Genomic DNA, 24391 nt, shown 5'->3' on the forward strand with positions numbered 1-24391 from the left:
TAGCACGTTGCGATAGTTCCCCAATTGGCTTTTCGGAAATTCCATCTGGGACGAGGGACTGATTTGATAAGAGGTATGGAAAGACCGACGTCCATCATGACCGGTCTATGCTGGCTATGTGGAAATTTATCGGCAACTCTTCTTTGAGCCGGCAGTGGTCTGTTACCGTCAGTGGTCACGAAGCATAAATCCGTATTGTAGTCCCTTTCCCACACAGCTGAGTGGAAAGTATCTTTTTCTTTAGCATCAAACACGAGATGTAGATTATTTTCCTCGGCCCATTCCTCCAGTGTTTCTCCACATTCATTACTTCGTGCGTACCGCCACAGCTCATGGTCGCTATTAAAGTCTCCTGCGTATATTGTTGGGTGTTCAAAAATGGGTAAGACTTCATTGGGCCATTCTTTGTTTCGTAGTTTATAAACGTTTATTATTTTGGTTTCGCCCATTCTTATGCTTACCACATGGATATCGTTGTAGGTAGCGGTAGAAAGAATACGGGCATCTTCAATATTGCTTCGAATATATGTGGCGATGCCGTAAGCTTGGTGGTAGGTTGCTCCGACCAGCTCAAAACCAGATATTCTGCCCCTTTTGCGTAGATCATCCTCTGATGCCGCATGGGTTTCCTGAAGAAGGACAACATCGGCGTTATTGTCAAGAAGAAATTTTGCGAGATACTCGCATTTGGGTCTGCTAATTCCTTCTATATTCAGTTGGCAGATACGGACTGAAGGTCCTAGTTTCTTTGTCATGTGGCTCCGAAAGGAGCCTATTGGTTCGTTTTCGGTTTGCATGTGTGAATAGCCAGGAGATCCAATAGATAGTCTGGCAGCCAACTTTGTAGACTATTTAGCCGTGATAGCGATCACGTTGCCCACGTGGAGGCTAGTCTACTTTGCACCCCGCGAGATGGAAATTCTTCTCACTATAGTTGGAAAGTACATTAGGTAGTTGATCACAAGGCATAACAATTTCGAACTCCTACCAGGTTTCACAAAATATCGAGTCTCCGAAACCTTTTTTGTTTCGTTTTTTTTTTTAATTTAAACAATCCAATGTTAAGTCTTAGTAAAAACGAAAAAACGTTTCAAAAAACTACTCACCTTTCAGAATAAGCACCATTTTTTTCAAAAATTTCACTAGCCAAACTCACGATTGACGCAAAATAGTTTTGCTCACAGAAAGCAATAATATTGATTAACATTCAACTTGTAGTGACTTTTCACCAAGCGTGCGTTAAAGTAAATGTCAGATTCCTGTCAGATAAGGTTACGAGAGCAAGGCCAGCTATGATTTCTTTAATTTAGCGTTGAAACCGAAGGTCTCGCGGTCTAATCCGCGTCAACAACTGCTCTCTGTTTGCTCTTCGATAGAAATAATAGATCATAGTTTGAAATCCTTGTATCAAAGCCAAAAGTGTGAGATAGATATTTATGATTTACCATATCAAGCGCTTTTGTGAAATCCAGTAATATTGAGCGCCTGTCCAACTACTATCTGCCGTGGTCTGCACGAAAACCAGTTTTTCTGGAATTATTTTATTCAGCCTCAAGAAATTTACAATTTGGCAACGCCGGATTAATAGAAATTTATTGCAGTTGATTGAAGTTATAGGTTAGTACTTGTACTTATTTTGGGAAGTGATTTTATGTTAACTTGTTTTGATCATAAAGAAAAATATGAATTTTATTTCGATGAATTAGTTTAAAATCTGTATCTACATATGGAGACAATATGCTAGGACATGCCTGTTGTGATAACATTGTATGTAAACGGTTTATACATCCTTAATTAGATCCTCCTGACCAAATTAAATTCAAATATTTCATTTATTATTGTTATCATACGCTGAATCAAATCCATTAACGTAAAAGCCACATTCAAAAATAAAATGATATCCTAGAATTTATAATTTGTATCTTAGGTGACTGTGAAGTAGAGGTCGTCATCGAAAAACAAGCTGTTTATAACATTTTGGAAACGTTAAGATGTTAAAAGCGCATATATCTCAAAAACTCTTAGATTTGGGTATAGGACATATTATCCAAGAAATGGAGAATTTTTAGGTGATTTTACTAAGAAAAATCAAAACAAATAAGAACTAAAAGTTCAGATTTTCACGAAAGTATGTATTATGACATGACAATTGTTTGGACAACACCGTGTCTTTATCAAATGTAATATCTACAAACTACCTGCTACTATATATACCGAAAAATAACAATTAATGTGAGAATTTAAGTTCAGTAAAGGAGAGGTATTTAAATCTAATTGATCGTTAAGCAATCCATTTGAATGTCTCATTTTGTTAATCTCCATGGCTTCCAATAAATTTAATTTTCTACACACAGGACAGTATCTAAATTTTGAGTCTAACCAATCTGAAGCAACTAAACTAGGAATAATTAAAACATTGTGCAAAAGAGCAATCACAATATGTAGCGACCAAGCATCTCTCGATGCCGGATTGAATAATATTAAAAAGGATTTGCTTCAGAACGGTTACTCTGAAAAATCCATAAACAAAATAATAGCAAACTGACAAATGACAACGGCTACAATCCGTCCATTATAGATAAAATTATAAATAAAAAACAAATACAGAAAACATTAAACTCTATTTATCCGAAACCAAATACAGAACACGAACAGTTTAAAACAATTACATACTTAGGAGAACCTAGCGAAAAAGTTTCAAAACATTTGTCAAAATGTGGTTTAAAAATAGCTTTCAGAACTACCAACACAATAGGAAAACATTTAAAAAACAATAAATCGAAATATAGGTTAAAATGTGGATCTTGTCCTAAAATTTATATTGGACAAACAGGTAGATCCTTCAAGAAACGCATTAACGAACTTATAAGAGCGTTTAAAAATAATAGTCTAGATTCTAATTATGCTACACACTTAATCACAGAAAAACACATTTTTGACGACAATGTTGATATATTACACACAGCCACAAAAAGTAGAAAATTTAATTTATTGGAAGCCATGGAGATTAACAAAATGAGACATTCAAATGTATTGATTAACGGTCAATTAGATTTAAATACCTCTCCCTTTACTGAACTTAAATTCTCGCAACAACATTAATTAAGGTTTTATGGTCATTTTTCGGTATATATAGTAGCAGATAGTTTGTAGATATTACATTTGATAAAGACACGGTGTTGTCGAAACAATTGTCATGTCATAATATATAATTTCGTGAAAATCTGAACTTTTAGTTCTTATTTATTTTGATAAATGGATTTTCATCAAGTAAAAGCCACCTCAGTTCGAGTTTACTAAGCATATAACATATATTGTATTCCATTAAAAAATATATAACTTTTATCTGTGAATGATTTCTGCGACACCCTATGTGTTTTCTTTTTTTTTAATAATCCTTTATTCAGTCAGATACTACATATGCATATTATAATTATATTGTAATTCACTGTTATTCTATCTAGACATGAATAACAAATAATGCATTAGGCATCGGTACCGAAAGCATTTTAACTGAATTATCTAATAATAATCTAAGATAATGGGTTCGAGTCTATAATTATTTTTTAACATTTACACAAAAATATTATAAGAAGACTCTTTTTTCACAATGTTAGGCAGTATGTATATGAGGCCGCGCTTAATGGATTTTGCAATTCTTTATTTGTTCTGGCATTCCGTAACTGTATGTCAGTGTGATTTCTTAAGTTGCGTGAGTGTATTTCATTGATATGGGTTATTTTAGTGTTGCTTTTAGTTTTATTCTGTATTATTTTAAAGATAATTTTAGATAATTCAATTTTTAACATAATTTTAATCGGATTAATTTGAAGTGAATGATACTGTGTTTCAGTGTGCAGTTTGTAATCTAAATGAAATAGAGTTTTAAGGATTTTAATTTTTATTATTTTTATTTTATTAAAGTTTGTTTTATTACATGTACCGCAATTAGATATCTTACAGCAGAGCAGAAACACGCATTATAAATTTTATATGTTGCAATTTCATTTAGTTCTTTATATGACTAATCTGAGCATTCCAATTTAGCTGCTCGCCAAGCATAAGCCCTAAATAATTTATTTTATCGACTCTTTCCAAAGTAAAATAATTTATCTTAATGTTAAAGTTATTATTATTTTTATTGCTATTTTTAAAGAAAATTTATTTAGTTTTTTCAAGGTTTATTTTTAATCTGTTATTTAAAAGCTAGTAGTCATTGTTTGCTATATTTGTCAAAGCGCAGACTCAAGACATACAACTTATACAAGAAGCGCCCAAGGACGGAACCCAGAGGGATCCCACAATTATTAACCATAACTCTGCTACTGCAGTCGTCCAGAGTTACGTATTGTCTGCGGTGGGTTCACTATGTTCTATGTTCTAATTATGTTTGACGTAATCCCTCTAAGCTCCGTTTGTCCAAGCTTATCGATAAACAAACCACGATCGACAACATCGAATGCTTTTCTTAAGTCCACGAATAGAGCCAAAACCACTCTTCCCTGATCAAGGCTATTTCATATTAAGTTCACTAAGTAGCATTTAGTGTACTACTATTAGAGCTAAATCTGTACTTAAAGGGGTCAAAAGTAACGCGCCGTTCTAGAAAGCACGTCACTCTATCCTTTAAAAGAGTTTCGATTATTTTTGGAAAAATAGTTGTCAGTAATATAGGCCTCTGATTGCTCCTCGAAGTCCTTGACTCTGATTTATATATTGGGTATCCTTTAACAATTTTTAGTTCCTGCGCAAATTCTCTAGTAACCAATATATTATTTATTAATAATACTAAGATGGGTACAATGTATTTCTTCAGATTGACAACATCATGATATGTTACACCATCGTGTCGTGGTGCGGCATTTTTCTGAAGGTTGTTAACATTGGCAATCTCGGTTTCACCAAATGGTTCCGAAAATATGTTATTTTTACATGACACTTCGTGCTCAGAGAATTTTTCTCAATTTCTTTTTTCTCAATCAAAAACTTTCTTGCTTGTTATTTTTATCAATTAGGTAAAGAGAAATCGTTTTCAAAGAATGTTTTGATTAAAAAAAAAAACCTTTTGAAAGACGTATCACACGACCTATCATCTTATTAAAAAATTGGTATCTAAAGGGTAGGTGAGAGAGGGTTACAAAATATCTTAATAACGTTTATTTTGTGCGACAATAATTACATATATGTTTTTTATCATTTTTCTCAAAGATTGTTGATTTCTCAACACTCATCTTCCAAAACAGATTTTTTTTGGAATTTTGGAAAACAACTCAAAATAGCTACATCTTTAATATAATGTGTAAATTGAATAGGGACAGTATTTTTCACTTAGTATTAACTAGTAAGTCATACAAGTGAACTTAGCAAGCACAGAAACTGAACTGCTTGCATAGATACGTTAAAAAGACAGGTTAAGATCGGTCGTAATTAGGGGGTTCCTCGACAAAATTCGACTTGTTGGTATAAAATGTTACACAATGTTGGCACAAACTAAAACGCATTTCCTACTTTTGACGCTATTGCCAACCAATTTGGTTCGACTCATCAAAAATTCAAGTTATCGAAGTTCGACGTATCGAAGTTCGACTGTATTTTAAAAATATAAAATCGCGTTTGAAAGGGTCTAAAGAAAGACTCGTTTATGGAAACCCGTTATTGCAACTGTAAAAAGTCTTGAATGAAAAGATGCAGAACATTGGGCTCCATAAACTTTTATTTTTGATAATTTTTTAAAAATGTGTGCCGCATATTCAAAAAATGTCGAAAATAGGTCCCCCTATTATCGAAAATTATCTGTAATTTAAATACTTTCTTTCAGATGTCAGTTTCCATTACATAAAGATATAGCCCGTACGGACAGCTAAAACTTTTGTATTTAAGGTTTTTGCCTATTGTAAGGGTGTTTGCGATATTCCGTATAATATTATAAACTATAAACCCTAATAGGTGCCCCAAATTTGCAGCTACCGACATCAGATCTGGCAGAGTAGTCCGAACCCACAGTTATACTCTTTAAATCGGAAGCAATCAAATACCGCAAAGTACTTTTTTTTTAATTTTGAATCTTTTTGCTTATTTTGATTTCCAGAAAACATGTTTTCCTCCAAAACCATTAATCCGATCGGAAAATTTTTTTCGCTTATATACAAGGTGTTTTAATTATGGACAAAAATGTAAAAGATCCTGAAATTTGTTCTTTTTGGTAGTAAATTATTAAATCAAAAATCGTAAAAATATAGCTAATCGTTTCGAACAGTGCCATAGGCCGCATCAAGAGCTACAATTTTTGTATTTGCGGTTTTCGTCTATCACACACGCTGTTCGATAAATTTGAAAAAATCCATATGAAAATCACTATTCCGGGGGTGGTCAAGGCGCGATGACTTCATTGATTATTACAGCGTACTGCATGGTTTCAGAAAAATCTTATTTTCTCGAAAACCATCTACTATTTCAGAAAAATTCTTGGACCAGGAAATGTATGAGATCCAGCGCTATAACCTATATTTTCAGCATTTTTTCAGTTTTTTTTTCCGTGTGTCGATTGTGGACAAAAAAACAAAAAGATCCTGAAAATTTCCGTTTCCGTGGGTAAATTGTTAGCCGTTAATGATAAATCATAAAACTTAATGAATTGATATAACATAATAATCGCTCACTATTTTTTGAAGAACTTTTGTATTTGTCGTTTTCTTCCCAAACGATAAATGAAAAAGTTAATCATAAATAATCACCCGGTATGTTGTAAATTTGGTACTCCCTGTATACAGGATCAAAACAAATGTTTCCTAAAAATTTTTGCCCAGTTTCGGCATATGTTCGATTTCTTAAAGATGGTAATAAATTGATATTAAACAATTTGGCAGCTGTCCGAAAGATTTTTTGGTATGCGGGAATTTCCCCGAGCTTATGACTCACGTTGGGAAACCGAACGCCTTTTTAATTTGTATACTATCGGCGCATTTCAAGTTCAGCGGTTGTCGTGCATGAAGTGTTTTATCGCAGCTAAGAATAAAGCTTTGTAGTGGAATTTTGTGCTGTGGTAAGCCTTTTCTGCATTCGGACGGAATTTGTTAGTTTCAATTTGTAGGTAAAGTCTGTTCATAGATCTAAGAAAGTGACTAACTGATACGAATTAAGGAAAGACCCGGGCAAGCTGTAAGAATGAAATATGGCCGAACAGGTCCGTACTTTGCTTAGAATTTAATTATTTGGGGTTTTGTTAGGAAAGATACTAAACAATATTTATTTATTTATGTATATATTTATGTTTAAATCTAAAATAGAATTACAAATTATTTTTATTACCTACTTAAATTACTTAAAATTATCCACATAATATATCAGTATCACTATCGCTATCATCGCCTGTGCTAATTATTATTTGTTCTATATTATTTGCAATATGGATATACGATTGTTCTGCTTTTTCTATATGTTTAACAGAATTTGCCCAACTTTGTGGCGGGATGTTAAAAACTTCGGTTCTATAAGTTTGAGGACATTGGAGTTAACACGGGGAAAAACATTGTTTACTACGAATGGTAGATTTCAGTTGGTGCCAAACATGTTCAATGGGATTAAATATACAGTGGTAAGGTGTAGCCCTAGGTGCCCTAGATTTTTTGCATAATTATCACAGACGTATTCCTTTTGTAGGTTCAAGCTTTGTAGAACCTCAATTAATTGCTTTTTAGTATAATCTTCGTAAAAATAAATGTCGTTTTGGATTGTTGCTTTTGTGTCACATGAGGAAGGGGTTTTAGTCAACTCTGATAACTTGCATTGTCCATCACAATGACGCTATTAGGAGTAATGCTTGGAACTAGTTTGTTTTTAAACCAACTTTTAAATAAATCAACGGTCATCATGGTAATCCAGAGAATAATCTTTAATATTTTTCGCAGACGGAGAAAGTCCATTTGGAATCCAACCATCTTTAGAGCCAGCATGCAAAATAGTTATTCTTTTACTTTTTTTTGATGGCGCGTTTGTTTTACTCTTATCAGTTGAGTCAACCCAACCCTTTTCCGGGGTGTCATAAGTTTCATCCAAGTAAATAATTGGCCTTTGTTGTTCTCTGTAAATCCGAATTTTTTATAGATATTCCAGTCGCCATTTCCGAATTCTAAAAGATTCCATTAAAACTTGCCTTTTGTCAATTTTTTTAAATCTAAAACCCATGTGTTGAATACACTTCCATAAGGTAGTTCTGCCACATTTAACACCGGTTTCATCTTTTTCAAGCGTCCTAATTAAGATATCTAATGTATGCACGCTATGTTCTTCGTACAGTAAATTCTACGCCGTATTATATCTTGATCGCTTTCATCTACACTCGAGGAAATGTCAGCATCGCTTCTTTTTTTCCTCGCTGAAATGGGATTATTCTCAATTTTCCATACAGTTGATGTTGGAATTTTCGTCAATATGGCCGTTTCTTCTAGAGATACTTGCTTGCTGGCACCAGGTTCAATGTTCATAACTTCCTTAGTCTCAATAGAATAGTGTTTTCTACATTTGGGCGGGAGCATCTCCTGAGATACACTAGACTCGCACATATTTTGCATAAGTCGCACACGATTCAACACACGCTGTATTACACACGAAATAAGAATGATTACTACTAAACTTAAACTAAGTAGTATATCAAATCAAAGAATATTAAACACAGGTAGGTATAAAATTATTTTCTATTACGGACCACAATTTTACCTGAATTTAAATTCCGAAACTTTAGGTAATAATCTTGTTGCATTTTATGTTAATGACCACCCTTGGATAATCCCATTCAAAAGCAATTGGTCACTTTCTTATATCTATGAACAGTCCATATGTGAGAAAGAAAGGTGGATACAAATATTGTTCGATCGGGAGGTCGATCAGTTGTGTTACAGTTACTCAATAAATTCCGTTATTTTTCTGTATTATTGAATGGCATTCGGTTAGTAGTTTACATTGTACTTATATTGTTCACAAAAGATTTATTACAAATATCTTTGTAGAAGATTTAGTTGCGTATATTATATAAGATATATACAGGGTATTCAAAGCAAGGGGGCGATTCCTTCTTGGTCAAAAGCCCACCATTAGTATAGTAGTAGTATATTTTTAAAAAGAAAAACACATAGAACAATAAAATATTACTTCAGTATTACTATATTTAAAAAAAAAAAATGTGTGGTAGTTGTTGAATTGGAATTTTAATTCTTCCTAACTAAAACCTATGCCATGAGATAAATAAATGTTTTTCTTATTCTATGTTTTATTTAGAAATTTGTTGTCTCCTGCAATTTGTTCACAAAACTTTCGTATTCCAAATAAAAAAATTTAATGTTGTGCATTGTAGTTAAAAAAAAATAAAAAAATAATTTATTTGGATGCTCTCAAACAGTTGTATTTCGCACCAATTGTCTTCTAAGCAATTACGTTATAACAATTATTATTAATTAATATTTATATTAATATTAACTCATAATTAACATCTAAATTGCTTTGCAAATATTTGTTTATTTTTTTTGTCATTGCTTAGGATTTTCCTTTCATTTAATTAAGAGGAATGATATCCCCTCATTTGTAAAAGAAATGCGTAAAGTGTGTTTTTATAAAAGTTATCTATTTTCGTTTTTAATATGAAAAATAAAAAACTTTTTTTTTCGCCTAACATTTCCATCACAAATTCTCCTCTATTTCAATCAAGGAATCACTTGCTCAAAATTTTCTGTTTTGTTTTGAAACACATAAAAGAACCACCAGTATCATCACACCATCTTCAGAAACTCCGAAATTAAAGGTTGTTTAAAGGATTTACCTTTATTTTAAGTCTGATAGATCGGTAAATTGTACTGGCAAGTTCCAATTTTTTAACTAAATATTAAACTGCTAGAAAATGTACCTGGTAGGCATGACGTTGAAACCTTTTTATCGGCAGTTTTATGTGACATTTAATGCTGAATATAGGATTTATAGCTCGAAATTATAGTTTTTCTTTTCATTAGCTCGGTTTTTTATTTCTCATTTTGTCCTTGTGTTATTAAATGTTTAAAGTTTATTGTTCGTTATCGAATGAATATTTAAGTTATATATCGCATGTTGCGTGACAATAAATAGCTGAACTGAGGTGGCTTTTACTTGACGAAAATCCATTTACCAAAATAAATAAGAACTAAAAGTTAAGACTTTCACGAAATTATATATTATGACATGACAATTGTTTCGACAACACCGTGTCTTTATCAAATGTGATTTGACTTTTAGTTCTTATTTATTTTGACAATAAATAGCTTTTGTATATTTTCTCAGTAAGCCCTTTTTTAACACTTACAATATGAATTTTATGCCACCTAACATATTTAGTATAATTCAAAAGATTATGTAAGAAATATTGCGCGAATTCAACTAAATGTCTGTCCTATGCAGCTTCGTACAATAGTAACTTTCCAAGAAAGTAAAACCCTTCGTTATCGCAATGTTATTATTACACATAAATAGGTCGCCATGCTGGTTTTATCAATTGCTAAATTTCCATAAACTCATTTTCCTGTAATTAGCCTATCGATGTGCCGCATTATCCTTGGAAAACGTATTTTCACCTGCGCGCTTTTCCCTACTATAGTATATTCTATCATGAGAAAGAGATATCTTTTTAGCTATAAAAGTTTGTTATAATAAAAGTACTTAATGTTTAAATTAATAAGTTTTAAAACGGACAAATATTATCGGGAGTTGTTTCTAAACCTGGAAGCGACCTATTATCTGTCAAATTGTCAAACGTAAATGTCATATTTTGTCAGGTAGATTTTCTTTTTTTTTGTTTTATTCAAATTTTGTTTTCAAATTTCAGCTGTGCATGAAGTTTGGGAAATATAAGAAACATTTCGTTTTTCTTTCAAACATACAGGGCGTTTCGAAAAAGATGTGCAAACGCTCGGCCGCAAACGCAAATAAAAGAAACCCGCGAATTATTTTTATCCTTGTTTTGCTTTCTTGCTTCGACTAGATTGAAATTGTCATACGCCACTGACTATTTCACTCCCCGTATCTGCGATGCTATGCATTTATATGAAATTTATTCTTTCTTGATGACGAATCTGCAGCCGTGAGTTAAATGATAATAATATCTAAATATTAATTTTCATTTTCCCCTTCCATCACAATTTCAAAATAGCAATAAAGCCTTTAATAATATTCATTTCGGTTTAGAATATGCTCATGGTCATTAAATGTTGGTCAAAAATGAGGTTCTAAATTAAACGTACACATACAAACTCAACTGCCACAGCGATTAAACAAGTTATTATTAATGTCCAAAATTCTTTTGTACAAATAAATACTACTTTAAACACTATTTACAAATCTACTGGATTTCTCCGGCATCGGTGCTGACCTTGCGCCAATCATCTTCTTCAGAGCTTGACCAAAACTGGCTCGCATTTTACTCTCTCCCTGCTTGTGTATTGTTTGAGGGCGGCGGAGCTAAAGAAACATTGTCTCGAATGACTGTTTCCCATATTGGTGAGTCGCGGTTAAGGTTGTTCGATCGGTCATAGATTTTTCGGTGGTAGAAGAATTGATTACATGCAAGAATTTTAGTTTTATCCAATAATATTTGATGTACGGTTTTATGATTGTGTGTGACTGCTAATTAGTTTATTTGTAATTTTAAGGCTCTTTGGCCGCATATGCAGGGAATTCTCTAAATTCCTGGTATCTCAAACGGAATTTTATCTTTGACGAATCGAAATGTTGACAGATTTTTGGACAAGTGGTAAATCTGGTTTTGACGTTTTACTTCTTAAGAACTTTTGATATGTGGTCAGTGATATTTTGAATGTAAGGAAGGCCCACAGTATCAGTGGAAATTAGTAGAGAGAAGAGCAGATGCAAAGTGCTTTAAGCTAATCAAGAGAGGGATGTGATGTAACAATGGGCATTTAGTAAACGTTAGTGTGTGCGTTGGTTTTCTGTAACCCTATGTTAGGTCTGATATTGAGATTATTATCAGTTTTTAATTCAATGGTAAAATGCATGGTAGGGTATTTATAGAGTTTAAATGGCTAAGAAATTCTCCGAGGAATTCTTGACGTAGCGTTTCCATAATTTTGGTTTTAGATGGACCAGGGCTTTTTCTCAGAGGCTTCCATAAATCTCTCGGCGTCAAATACAAAATTCCAAAATAATTCAAACTGTTCATAGATATAAGATAGTGACCAGTTGCTGTTGAATGGGATTATCCCAGGGTGGTCACTAACATACAATGCAACAAGATTATTACCTAAAGTTTCGGAATTTAAATCTATCTGTCTTTAATATTCTTTGGTTTGGTGTACTACTTAGTTTAAGTTTATTAGTAATCATTCTTATTTCGTACGTAATACATCGTGTGTTGAATCGTGTGCGAATTATGCAAAATATGTGCGAGTCTAGTGTATCTCAGGAGATGCTCCCGCCCAAATGTAGAAAATACTATTCTATTGACACTAAGGAAGTTATAAACAATGTTTATTTGACTCTCATTGAACGTGGTGCCAGCAAGCAAGCATCTTTAGAAGAAATGGCCACATTGACGAAAATTCCATCAATTCCATCAGTCAACTGTGCTGCTGTGAAGCGGTGCTGGTATTTTCTCGAGTGTAGATGAAAGCGATCAAGATATAATACGGCGTAAAATTTACCAGTTATACGAGGAACAAAGCGTGCCCACATTAGAAATCTTAATTAGGAGGCTTGAAAAAGATGAAACCAGTGTTAAATTTGGCAGAACTACCTTATGGAAGTGTATTCAACACATGGGTTTTAGGTTTAAAAAAATTGACAAAAGCCAAGTTTTAATGGAATCTTTTAGAATTCGGAAATGGCGACTGGAATATCTAGAAAAAATTAGGATTTACAGAGAACAACAAAGGCCAATTATTTACTTGGATGAAAACTGGTTCGACACTTATGATACCCCGGAAAAGGGTTGGGTTGACTCAACTGATAAGTGTAAAATAAACACGCCATTAAAAAGAGGTAAAAGAATAACTATTTTGCATGCTGGCTCTAATGTTTGGATTCCAAATGGACTTTCTCTGCCTGCGAGAAATATTAAAGATTCTTCTCTGGATTACCGTGAAGACACCACCACTGATTTATTTGAAAGTTCGTTTAAAAACATTCTAGTTCTAAACATTCCTCCTAATAGCGTCATTGTAATGGACAATGCAAGTTATCACAGTAGACAGTTGACTAAAACCCTTTCCTCAAGTGACACAAAAGCAACAATCCAAAACTACATTTATAATAACGACATGTATTTTCACGAAGATTATACCAAAAAGCAACTAATTGGGGCTCTACAAAGCTTGAACCTACAAAAGGAATACGTCTGTGATAATTATGCAAAAAATCTAGGGCATACAGTTTTAAGGCTTCCACCTTACCACTGTATATTTAATCGCATTGAACATGTTTGGCACCAACTGAAATCTGCCATTCGACGTAACAATGTTTTTCCCCGTGTTAACTCCAATGTCCTCAAACTTATAGAAACCGAAGTTTTTAACATCCCTCCACAAAGTTGGGAAAATTATGTTAAACATATAGAAAAAGCATAACATTCGTATATCCATATTGCAAATAATATAGAACAAATAATAATTAGAACAGACGATGATAGCGATAGTGATACTGATATATTATGTGAATAATATTAAGTAATTTATGTAGGTAATAAAAATAATTTGTAATTTTATTTTAGATTTAAACATAGATACATACATAAATAAATAAATATTGTTTAGTATATTTCCTAACAAAGCCCCAAATAATTAAATTCTAAGCAAAGTACGGACCTGTTCGGCCATATTTCATTCTTACAGCTTGCCCTAAAATTCTTACATTTAATCAATTCTTCTACCAAAGAAAAATCCGAGATTCTGTTGCAATCTAGAAGCAACCAATCTTCACGGCGATTAGATCAGGTCAGCCCTTCCTTCAGTTCCGCCCCCTTGAAACAATATATAAGCAGATACGGAGTATAGAGCCAGCCAGTTTCAGTTAAGCATTAAAGAAGCCAAGAGCATGATTGGCGAAATGTCGGCAATTTTGATTTGTAAACAACCGACGCAGGAAGAATCCAGACTATTTGTAAATAGGATTTGTGTGGAAGTTTCTTTGAAAAATTACTTCTTTCCATGTTATTGCCATAGACAACAGTCCTTGTGTTATTTATTTTTGTGTATTTATTAATGTAACTGTGAACTTTAACAGAATACATACAATGAAATCGTATATTTAGCACCATGAAAAGCATATTTACTGAAAAAGGTACTCCTTTTAATTATATTATTTATTAGTTTTGAAAAATTTCTAAATCTAACAGATGAAACGTTACAAATACCAGGAAAAATGGTTCTATAAAAATTTGAATTAACATAAGTGGTGTTCGATCGAAACGATGCAGTATAAAAATTTGCTTACATTTTTTTGACACAATTTAGAAATTTGGAAGAGGGGCAATGTTTCAAATAATTTCAAACCGAAACTAGCAAAAGTTTTTGGACTACGCACATTATTTCGACACTTAAGAGTTGTACTTCAAGGCAAGGGCAAGTGTATGCACCAGAATGAATGACATTTAAAATAAAATACTTAGGAATTACAATGGAAACATAACTGCAATGGGTTTGTAAAATTTGTAAATACTTTTCTCATTTTACATTTTCCTTAAAGATATAAACTTGTTACTGACAGAAATAGACACTAGAGAACGTGATGAAGAATGGAATTTGAAAATCACTACCCACTTAGATTTGTCACATTTAACAAACAAAACTTTAAAAAGCAAATTAGAGTTTCCGTCGTAGTTTTTCTTAAAAGCGAATAAAAAAGAAACATTAGAACAGGGATAATAATATTATTTGTCAGTGAATTGTTATTAAGAAAATTTTCCCAAAAACCAAGATAACAAAAACTGCCGTAGAGTGAAGTAACAGAACTGTGCAAAAATCAAAGTAACAAAGCAATTTAAAAGGCAACTTTCCTTAATAACTTGATCTATCTTAAAAAAAAATGAACAAGGAACCACAAATGTATATTTCATAATAATTAAGTTTTTTACTATTTATTTTTTTATTTAATATTTATTATTCGGATTTTAATCGCAAAGTAGATATCAATGGATCTGACGAGAGCAATAAATGGTTTAAGATGTCCTCGTTTGGAGCTTCTTCTGCTACATCTTCTTGCGTGAATCTCTTTAATGGCGGAAATGTTTGTTTCTCGCTTCAGCAACTTTTTCAGAAAGACTACCAATGGGAAATAGGGAATAGCGGCTAGCATTTATTAAAATTTGTCTTTCAGAACACTAAAGAGAAGGGAAATGTTATAAGAAATACGAGGTGTGTTCAAAAAGTAGGGTGACTTTTGTATTTTTTGTTATGTTGGTACATATGCTTCTAATATATGTTCAAAGTTTCGGCTATTTCGCATGTGTACTTTTTTGTGCTTGGCGATTTTCTGCTGCAAAAAAAATGGAACCAAGAACCGAGAATCGCTGACAGAAAAAAGCACGTCAAGTTCGATCAAATGTCAAAGTTTTCCTTACTACTTTCTTTGATTATTGTGGCGTATTACATAAACAGTTAATACGATAAGGTCCTACGGTCAATACAGAGTATTTATTACCTTGAAGTTATGCGCCGTTTGCGGGAAGCAATACGAAGAAAACTTCCGGATATGTGGGAAAACAATTAACGGATTTTGCATCACTCATCGTTGCTTGTGTCTAACTTTTTGGTTAAAAACATAACCACAATTATACCTCAGCCACCATATTCACCGGATATGACCCCCTGCGACTTTTTCCTGTTCCCAAAACTCAAGAAATCCAGGAAAGGAAGGAGGTTTGGAACGATTGAGGAGGTAAAGAAAATATCGTTGCAAGAACTCAATGCTTACGTGAAGTGCATCGAGGATTGGAGAAAACAAAGCTTGTTTACAAGTGTATTATATCTGGGGGGGGGGGGGTACTTTGAAGGGGAAAACATTAACTTATTAACTTTGCTAAATAAATAAATACTATTTGATAGAACTTAAGTCACCTTACTTTTTGAACACACCCCGTATGTGTCATAAACAAATAGGCCACACATCGTTAAAGTTGACGTCAAAATAAAAAATGAAGACTGGACTAAAACAAAGTCGTTTTATCATCTTATTTTACACGCAGTTCTTACTTTAAACTAGGATTAAGCTTATCTTCCTATTATCATCCGCCGTTTTATAAAACATCCGCAAATAGTGAAGATAATAAAAAAAAATCCAAAGTTGTAATTTTTAGTAGGCGCAGCTTAATACCGTCAGATTATTTAGACCCGATCTTTGCGTTCGTTTCCAGAAAATGCGGGTCGTTCTAGTCAGCTTATTGGTGGTGTCAGTCACTTGCCTACCCCAAGGCGCTCCCCCCACCGTGTGTCAGACGCTGATGCCCTTCCACGGGGGCGGGATTTCCCCCCAGGGAGGTATACCGCCCTATTCGATCATCCCGAGAAGACAAGGAGGTAGAGTCGCTATCACTGTGACCTCGTCGTTGGGGATCCCATTTCAGGGCTTCCTGCTTCAAGGGAGGACACCCAGAAGGTAAGGTTCAATTCCTGACAGCACGAAATATGAATAAAAATATGTTTATTTACTAGTTGACAATAAATAAAATTTTTCAAAAAATCCCTTTCAAATAACTGAAAAGTGATCGCAGAAGCGGAATTTACAATGTACAGTGTGTCTGAAAAATTAAGAAAAATAAAGAGTTGAGTGTCATCATTATAAAGGTGATAATCACAAAACCGTAAACTCATACCTAAATTACTACCCTGCTGTACTCCATTGTTAAAAACCAAAGGCAGAGAGGTTGATTCATTAAATATTAGTTTTTGTGTACTGTCATTTGAAAACGATGATATAAGGATTTATATGTTACTTCGCTGAATCCTATGTGAAGAATCGAAACCAGCGTTACCATCTTAAGCCTTAAAAATATCATCTATTGCATGTTTGAAAACGATAATACGAGAATTTATATGACAATACACTCAATCCTATGCGATGAAGAATCGAAATGACGATTTCATGATTCAGTTTTGCTAGAATCAAGTACACCCAAGGCAGTAATCTTGTTAACAACTTATTCATCCATTATATTTGCAAGAGCTCCTTCACAACTATAATCAGATATAAATTTGATAAATGCTCTTATTTGCTTGTGAATTATTTTGTCCAGGACCTTAAATCGTGTAGGCAGAAATGATGAGACTCTGTGTTTTTTTTTAATTTTAGATAGTCTATTTCCACAGTATAGGAAAATATGAAGTGACAGTTAATTACAATAAACTGTACAGTGTGTCCGAAATTCGTTGTTATTGCGGGATATCTCGGTTATGAGTCAAACTCAAGGCGTTGCCGGTCATGGTGCTACTTTTTTGTGAAACGAAAGATGCCGTCGCCAGAATTTTCTTATCTCATTGCGTTTGTGAGTTACGGGGTGATTTTGAAAATTTCGCGATTTGCTACACGCCTCGCACCTCCGCTAAACATTTAAGCTATTACGTAGAATCCAATGTTTTCAATTATGACATAAGGTTATGTATCTCTAAATGGAACACCCTGTATAATTTTGCTTTAGTATTTTGCATCCGCTAAAGGCTTTCCGAATATATACAACACTTTACCATTTGTTCTTAATTCGGGCCTGTATTCAATAATATAATATGACTTCTTAGAGTTGAATTTGAATTATTTTTATTATTATTATTATTAAATATTTTATTTAATAACTATATTACACCACACTTTTACAGATTTTTTTCAATAATGACATAAAGCTATGTATTTTTAATTGGAACACCCTGTATAATTTTATATCATTGTAAGATATATGACACGTTACCATTTATTTTAAATTTTATTTGCTAAAGTGCAATTTTCATTCAAGTTTATTATTTAAAAAAAAAATTAGTTAATACAATTCCTCCTCTTCTTCTTTTTCTGATACGTTGGCAGTCCTATTGGGTCTCACAACTTTATTTACAGACCAGAGAAAACTATTATTTCATTGGTAAACTCAGATAACAATGAAAATAATTTAAAAACAAAAAAGGTGATTATTTTAATAAATGCTCGAACTGACTTCCTTCTGTTACCTGACAGTGTCGTAAGCGTTCTGTAAATTCCCGTATGGTGTTTTCGAAAGCATTCAGCTCGAATTTCGGCTTTTATCGGGTCTTTTAAGTCACCCAGGGATTTGGTTTTATCTGGCGTCCCTCTTCGTCTATTTTTGGAAACCTTTGATTCAGGTCCTCTCTTACATTTTGTGTATAATTGGAAGGTCTCCCATATACGGTTATCAATCATCCCTATTTCGTCATTTCTGATGGTTCGGATATAGGAAACCTAATTGCGTCCTTAAAGCTGTATAATATTTTTCACCCGTGAGATGGCCATTGCTAAAGGCCCTGTAATATTGGGTACCATGTTCTATAATCCAATGGGGATTTTCGTTTGTCGTGTTTCATTGTGTCGTTTAACTACGCCATTGCAAGGAAAATCCACCTTATCCTGAGAAAGCATATACTCTGGGAAATTTCGATGTAAAAGCCACTCATCTATAATACGACCAAAAAATTCCATCCTCCTTAGAATTTTAAAAGTCATCCAAAAATGGAAAAAAAACATACCCTATCTATTTAAAGTAGGACAGTTTTCGTCTGCAGTACAGGCATTTCAGTATTTCAACTGGTATTTTATCTATTGTCCTGTTGCCCTTATATTTTTAGCCGTGCTTTCTCTAGTCTTTCATAGTTAGGTAACACTCTTTAATGACGACGAAGTTGATTTCTTACTGGATCTTCGGAAGTATTCCGAACTTAAACTTCCCCACGCCTGTCCCTGGTCTACCTTAACGTCCTTCAAGATTAAAATCCACATTTCTTGCGTTCACAATTACTCTGTCGGTTACATAAAACACCTCCTAGTAGACTTCATCGATTTTATATTGGAATTTGGCCAGCGCATCTCACTGGCACCCAAAATGGAGATATCGAGTCTATTCGTTTCTTGTATGGCATTGTGGTTTTGCCGGTTTCATATAACCTCCGCAGGTTCCAAGTCCCTATCTTAAGATTACGTTTGACATCCAATGTGAAGGGTTTAGAAATTGGTCAAAGTAAGTGAAAGTGCGAAATTTTAAAATATTTTTCGTGAACACAAAAATGGTTTCTCGATCGGTAGGAGCAGCAGTTTGCAATTATTAACCTGTTTACAGTTTTACCAAACAATTATAAATAATTTGTCTCGCGCATTCACGTAATATCGCAATAAATGTTTTATTTATGAGGTTATTTGTGCGTTTGATAACGGGAAACTATTTTATAGGAGAAAACATATTACTCGTGGCATGATTTATGTTTAAAAGGAGCACTGAATATATTTTTGGCCACTCCGTTTAGTTATAATAATAATTTATAATTATGGAAAATAACTTAATTGCTTTAAGCATTAATAACAATAACACTGGCAAAATTATATGTCGAATTTAAATAGACAAACTTTTTTTTTAGAGCCAATAGCGTCAGAGAGAAGTCTATTAAGGAGACATATTTATTATACCCCCGTCAGAGCGGTTGCGCAGTTACGGCACGTATAGTGACGTAATCACGTATGTGACGTCTGTCTTAGCTATATTGCTACCAATTTTAGATGTGTTCCGATTTTAATTAATTCATTAGTTTAGTAGGTATGGTCTGTTCATAGATATAAGGAAGTGACCAATTGCTTTTGAATGAGATTATACAAGGGTGGTCATTAACATACAATGCAACAAGATTATTACCTAAAGTTTCTGAATTTAAATTCAGGTAAAATTGTGGTCTGTAATAAAAAATAATGTTATACCTACCTGTGTTTAATATTCTTTGGTTTGGTATACTATTTACTTTAAGTTTATTAGTAATCATTTTTATTTCGTGTATAATACAGCGTGTGTTGAATCGTGTGCGAATTATGCAAAATATGTGCGAGTCTAGTGTATCTCACTATTCTATTGAGACTGAGGAAGTTATAAACAATGTTTATTTGACTTTCATTGAACGTGGTGCCAGCAAGCAAGCCTCTTTAGAAGAAACGGCCACATTGACTGAAATCCCAACATCAACTGTATGGAAAATTGTGAATAATCCCATTTCAGCGAGGAAAAAAAGAAACGATGCTGACATTTTGTCGAGTGTAGATGAAAGTGATCAAGATATAATACGGTGTAAAGTTGACCAGTTACACGAGGAACAAAGTGTGCCTACATTAGATATCTTAATTAGGAGGCTTGAAAAAGTTGAAACCGGTGTTAAATGTGGCAGAACTACCTTATGAAAGTGTATTCAACACATGGGTTTTAGATTTAAAAAAATTGATAAAAGGCAAGTTTTAATGGAATCTTTTAGAATTCGGAAATAGCGACTGGAATATCTAGGAAAAATTAGGATTTACAGAGAACAACAAAGACCAATTATTTACTTGGATGAAACCTGATTCGACACTTATGATACCCCGGAAAAGGGTTGGGTTGACTCAACTGATAAGTGTAAAACAAACACGCCATCAAAAAGAGGTAAAAGAATAACTATTTTGCATGCTGGCTCTAAAGATGGTTGGATTCCAAATGGACTAGTTCCAAACATTCCTCCTTATAACGTTGTTGTAATGGACAATGCAAGTTATCACAGTAGACAGACCCCTTCCTCATGTGACACAAAAGCAACAATCCAAACCTACATGTATAATAACGACATTTATTTTCACGAATATTATACCAAAAAGCAATTAATTGAGGTTCTACAAAGCTTGAACCTACAAAAGGAATACGTCTGTGATAATTATGCAAAAACTCTAGGCTATACAGTTGTAACCTTTTTAACCTCACCACTGTATATTTAATACCATTGAACATGTTTGGCACCAACTGAAATCTGCCATTCGTCGTAACAATGTTTTTTCCCGTGTTAACTCCAATGTCCTCAAACTTAAAGAAACCGAAGTTTTTAACATCCCTCCACAAAGTTGGGCAAATTCTGTTAAACATATATAACAAGCAGAACAATCGTATATCAATATTGCAAATAATATGGAACAAATTATAATTAGAACAGGCGATGATAGCGATAGCTGATATGTTATGTGAATAATTTTAAGTAATTTAAATAGGTAATAAAAATAATTTGCAATTTTATTTTAGATTTAAACATAAATACATATATAAATAAATATTGTTTAGAATCTTTCTTAACAAAACCCCAAATAATTAAACTCTAAGCCAAGTACGGACCTGTTCGGCTATATTTCATTCTTACAGCTTGCCCGGGTCTTTCCTTAATTCGTATGAGTTAGTCACTTTCTTATATCTGTGAACAGACTTTACAAGTTGGTACTTTCACATAAGCGATCCTAAAAACTAAATTAAAATTTTATTTTGTAAGGGTTTTTGCAACGTGAACGTTATGCATCTTGTTACAAATGGTAGAATCTACTAGAAGCCCAATTATTCGCAAAAAATTCCATGCACTTAGGTACATATCATTATTTTTTTATAATGACATTGTGGCAACTTGGTTCAGTGATGTATATCTGGGAGAAAACAAATATCGATTCTTCTTCTTGATGTGCCCTATCCGTTTTTTACCGAATGTTAGCAATCATGTTGGCTATCAATACTTTATTTACCGCTGTGCTAAACAGCATATTAATTGGTTGATTGTCTGAACCACTGTCGTAAATTTTTCAGCCAAGATCTTCTTCTTCCTGGGTCTCGTCCTCGCTCAATTTTGCCCTGAATGATCAAATGCTGGATGTCTCATAACATGGCCGAAGTATGAGAGTTTCTTAATTTTGATGTTAGCAATGATTTCTTTGTTTTTCTTCATTCTGTTCATGGCTTCGATATTATTGACCCGATCTATCCAACTCATCCTCAACATGCACCTGTACACTAACATTTCAAAAGCTTCCAGCTTTTTTAAGATAGTCTCTGTGAGAGTCCAAGAATCTACTCCATCGGAGTATACTACATCGGAGCATTCTCATTCTGACCTCAATTTTAAGTTCATGTCCAAACACCACTTTCCTCGTACGTATGAACCTTGCTCTTGCTTGTTCAATTCTGGATAATTGTCCCTGATATTTAATGCTCTTGACCTTTTCAAGTATCAGTAATTGATAACTTCTTATCAAATTTACAATAAAATCAGCACCATACAAAGCAAGATCTGCGAAATGCCACTGAAAGAAAATTAAGAAATGGAGGTCAATTTAAGTAGTTTCTTTAGCTGTTAATTTAGATTTACGTTTAGACTAATTATTTTTGTAAGAAATACAATTTTTAAGCTAATACAAATTTAAACTAATTTTGCGAGAGGATAATAGACAACACGGACAAAAATTGAATACACTTTTTCAGTTAAAATATTATTTTATTAAATATTTTATTAAAAAACTAAAAAGTACACCAAAAACTGAGAAACAATTGTTAAAATTATGGTGTCATGTAGTTATTACATAAAATATTTAATAGTAATAATAGTAATAATGATAATAATAATATTGAATGTAGACCTGAACGAAAAACAAATTGTAAAGTGTATATATATTTAATAAAATTTAATTTAAAATTTAGAAATACACAACTTTATGTTATAATTCAAAAAAATTAAAAAATCTGAAAAAACTAGCCATTCCTTTCATGAATATTAATTATAAAAATAACTGATTATTAAATATATAAAATTTTCGTGTAATATAGTTATTAAATAAATATTTAATAATAATAATTTATTTGCATGTCATGGTTTATTATAAGTCATATTAAAATATTATAACATTGAATACAGACCTGAATTAAAAACAAATTAAAAAAAAAGAAAATCTGAAAAAAGTAACTACTCCATTGGATTCTACATAAAAAAATCTCTATAGACGTATTTCTATTTTTTTGATAGGCTAAATATTAACGGAGATACGGGTGCCGCAAATTGCGAAATTTTCAAAATCAGAAACCCAATGGAATAAGAAAATTTTGTTGATGGCATCTTTCGTTTTACAAAAAAGTAACACCATGAATCGCAAAACGCAAGATATTCTGCAATGATAACGATTTTCGGACACACTGTACAATGGTGAAGCAACAAAGTTGCAATATAACAATATTAATGACGTCTATTACCGTTCTCTTAATTTAATAGTCTTAATTCTATTTATTAATTTAAGTTCCGGGTTGGGCATGTAAAGGCAGTGGAGTTTATGAAAGAAAAACTCTGCTTTCTGGTCGAAACTTTTATAAAACTGGGAAAATGGTTTTTGAGGGGTGTTTTCTTTTTGGCAATTTTCGGTCCAGCTAATACCAAATTTTTCGCAGGGAAATCCTCGGAGAATTCGACCAGACCACGACACAAGATGGCCACACTATACAGTGCGGCGAACCGGCGGATTCTCTGACTCACAACAATCCCGGCGAGAAGAATAGTCTGGACGTCATCTGGACTCCACCCGACGGATACGAAGGACCCATCGTATTTAAGTAAGTAAAGTAAAAAAATTGAGTAAATCGACCAATGGAAAACGCTGGAAATAAATTTTGAGGTTCTGAAATGGCCAGAGGGCGTAATTGCGATCTAGACTTTTAAAACGAGTTTTCTGCAAAGTTTTCTCTTATCAATGATATTTTTGGTCAGATGCTTTTTACTCTATAATCTTCTCAACAAAATTGATTGAAAGGAACATAAAAGACTTTTATAAATGTTCAAAATACCTCTATCCTAAATTAGAATTGCTTTTTGCTTTGGATTTGAAATATTTTTTTGAATATGGAAATCCAATAATTTTTGAAGAATTTTGAGTATTATTGAGACCAATAATACATGGACTCAAACTTCTAATTTTTCTTTTTATTAATAATCGAAATAAGAATTCTTGAAAAAATTTATGACAAAAACGGCTGTACTACACTGTAAAAATTGTAAAAAATTTTCTTGTCGTTAGCTTTTTTTCCCTCGTATTTTAGTTAGTCTCAGTTTTATTATTCTAACTTCCATCGGTTATTCCAAAGTCCGGAAAATGAAAATTTCACGTCGGACAACAAAAACATTCGCGATTGTTTGTAATATCTATTTTTGTAGGAAAATTATCGTTTCTCAATGACTTGCGTAATTGCCGCCTATCGTTTTAGTGCGCGCCATGTTGTTATTATTATAAAAACGAATCGCGACTGAAAAATATCAAGGTCGACTAGATGGAATTGCTCACATTTTTCCTCGAAAGATTGTTTTGATAATTGAACGTAATAAGATTCGACCTCGTTTGACACAATCGTGATTCA

The 24391-nt window shown here is 33.0% G+C and overlaps 1 protein-coding gene across 4 annotated transcripts in view; it reads left to right on the top strand.

Annotated features, from left to right (window-relative positions):
* The window catches only part of LOC132704857 (putative ferric-chelate reductase 1 homolog), a 79443-nt gene that overhangs the window by 20489 nt on the left and 34563 nt on the right, over positions 1–24391 (top strand). For 3 of the 4 annotated variants that reach the window (XM_060675176.1, XM_060675152.1, XM_060675160.1), the window contains exons 2-3: positions 16379–16620; positions 23432–23593. In XM_060675176.1, coding sequence (XP_060531159.1) covers positions 16382–16620; positions 23432–23593 — 401 coding nt within the window. In that variant the 5' untranslated portion in view covers positions 16379–16381. Of the gene's footprint in view, positions 1–6957; positions 7043–16378; positions 16621–23431; positions 23594–24391 lie in introns of those variants that run through there. The other variant, XM_060675168.1, reaches the window with a different exon arrangement.

Source organism: Cylas formicarius, unplaced genomic scaffold, assembly GCF_029955315.1.
Source record: "Cylas formicarius isolate icCylForm1 unplaced genomic scaffold, icCylForm1.1 PGA_scaffold_10__41_contigs__length_53128322, whole genome shotgun sequence".
Classification (NCBI taxonomy): Eukaryota; Metazoa; Arthropoda; class Insecta; order Coleoptera; family Brentidae; genus Cylas; species Cylas formicarius.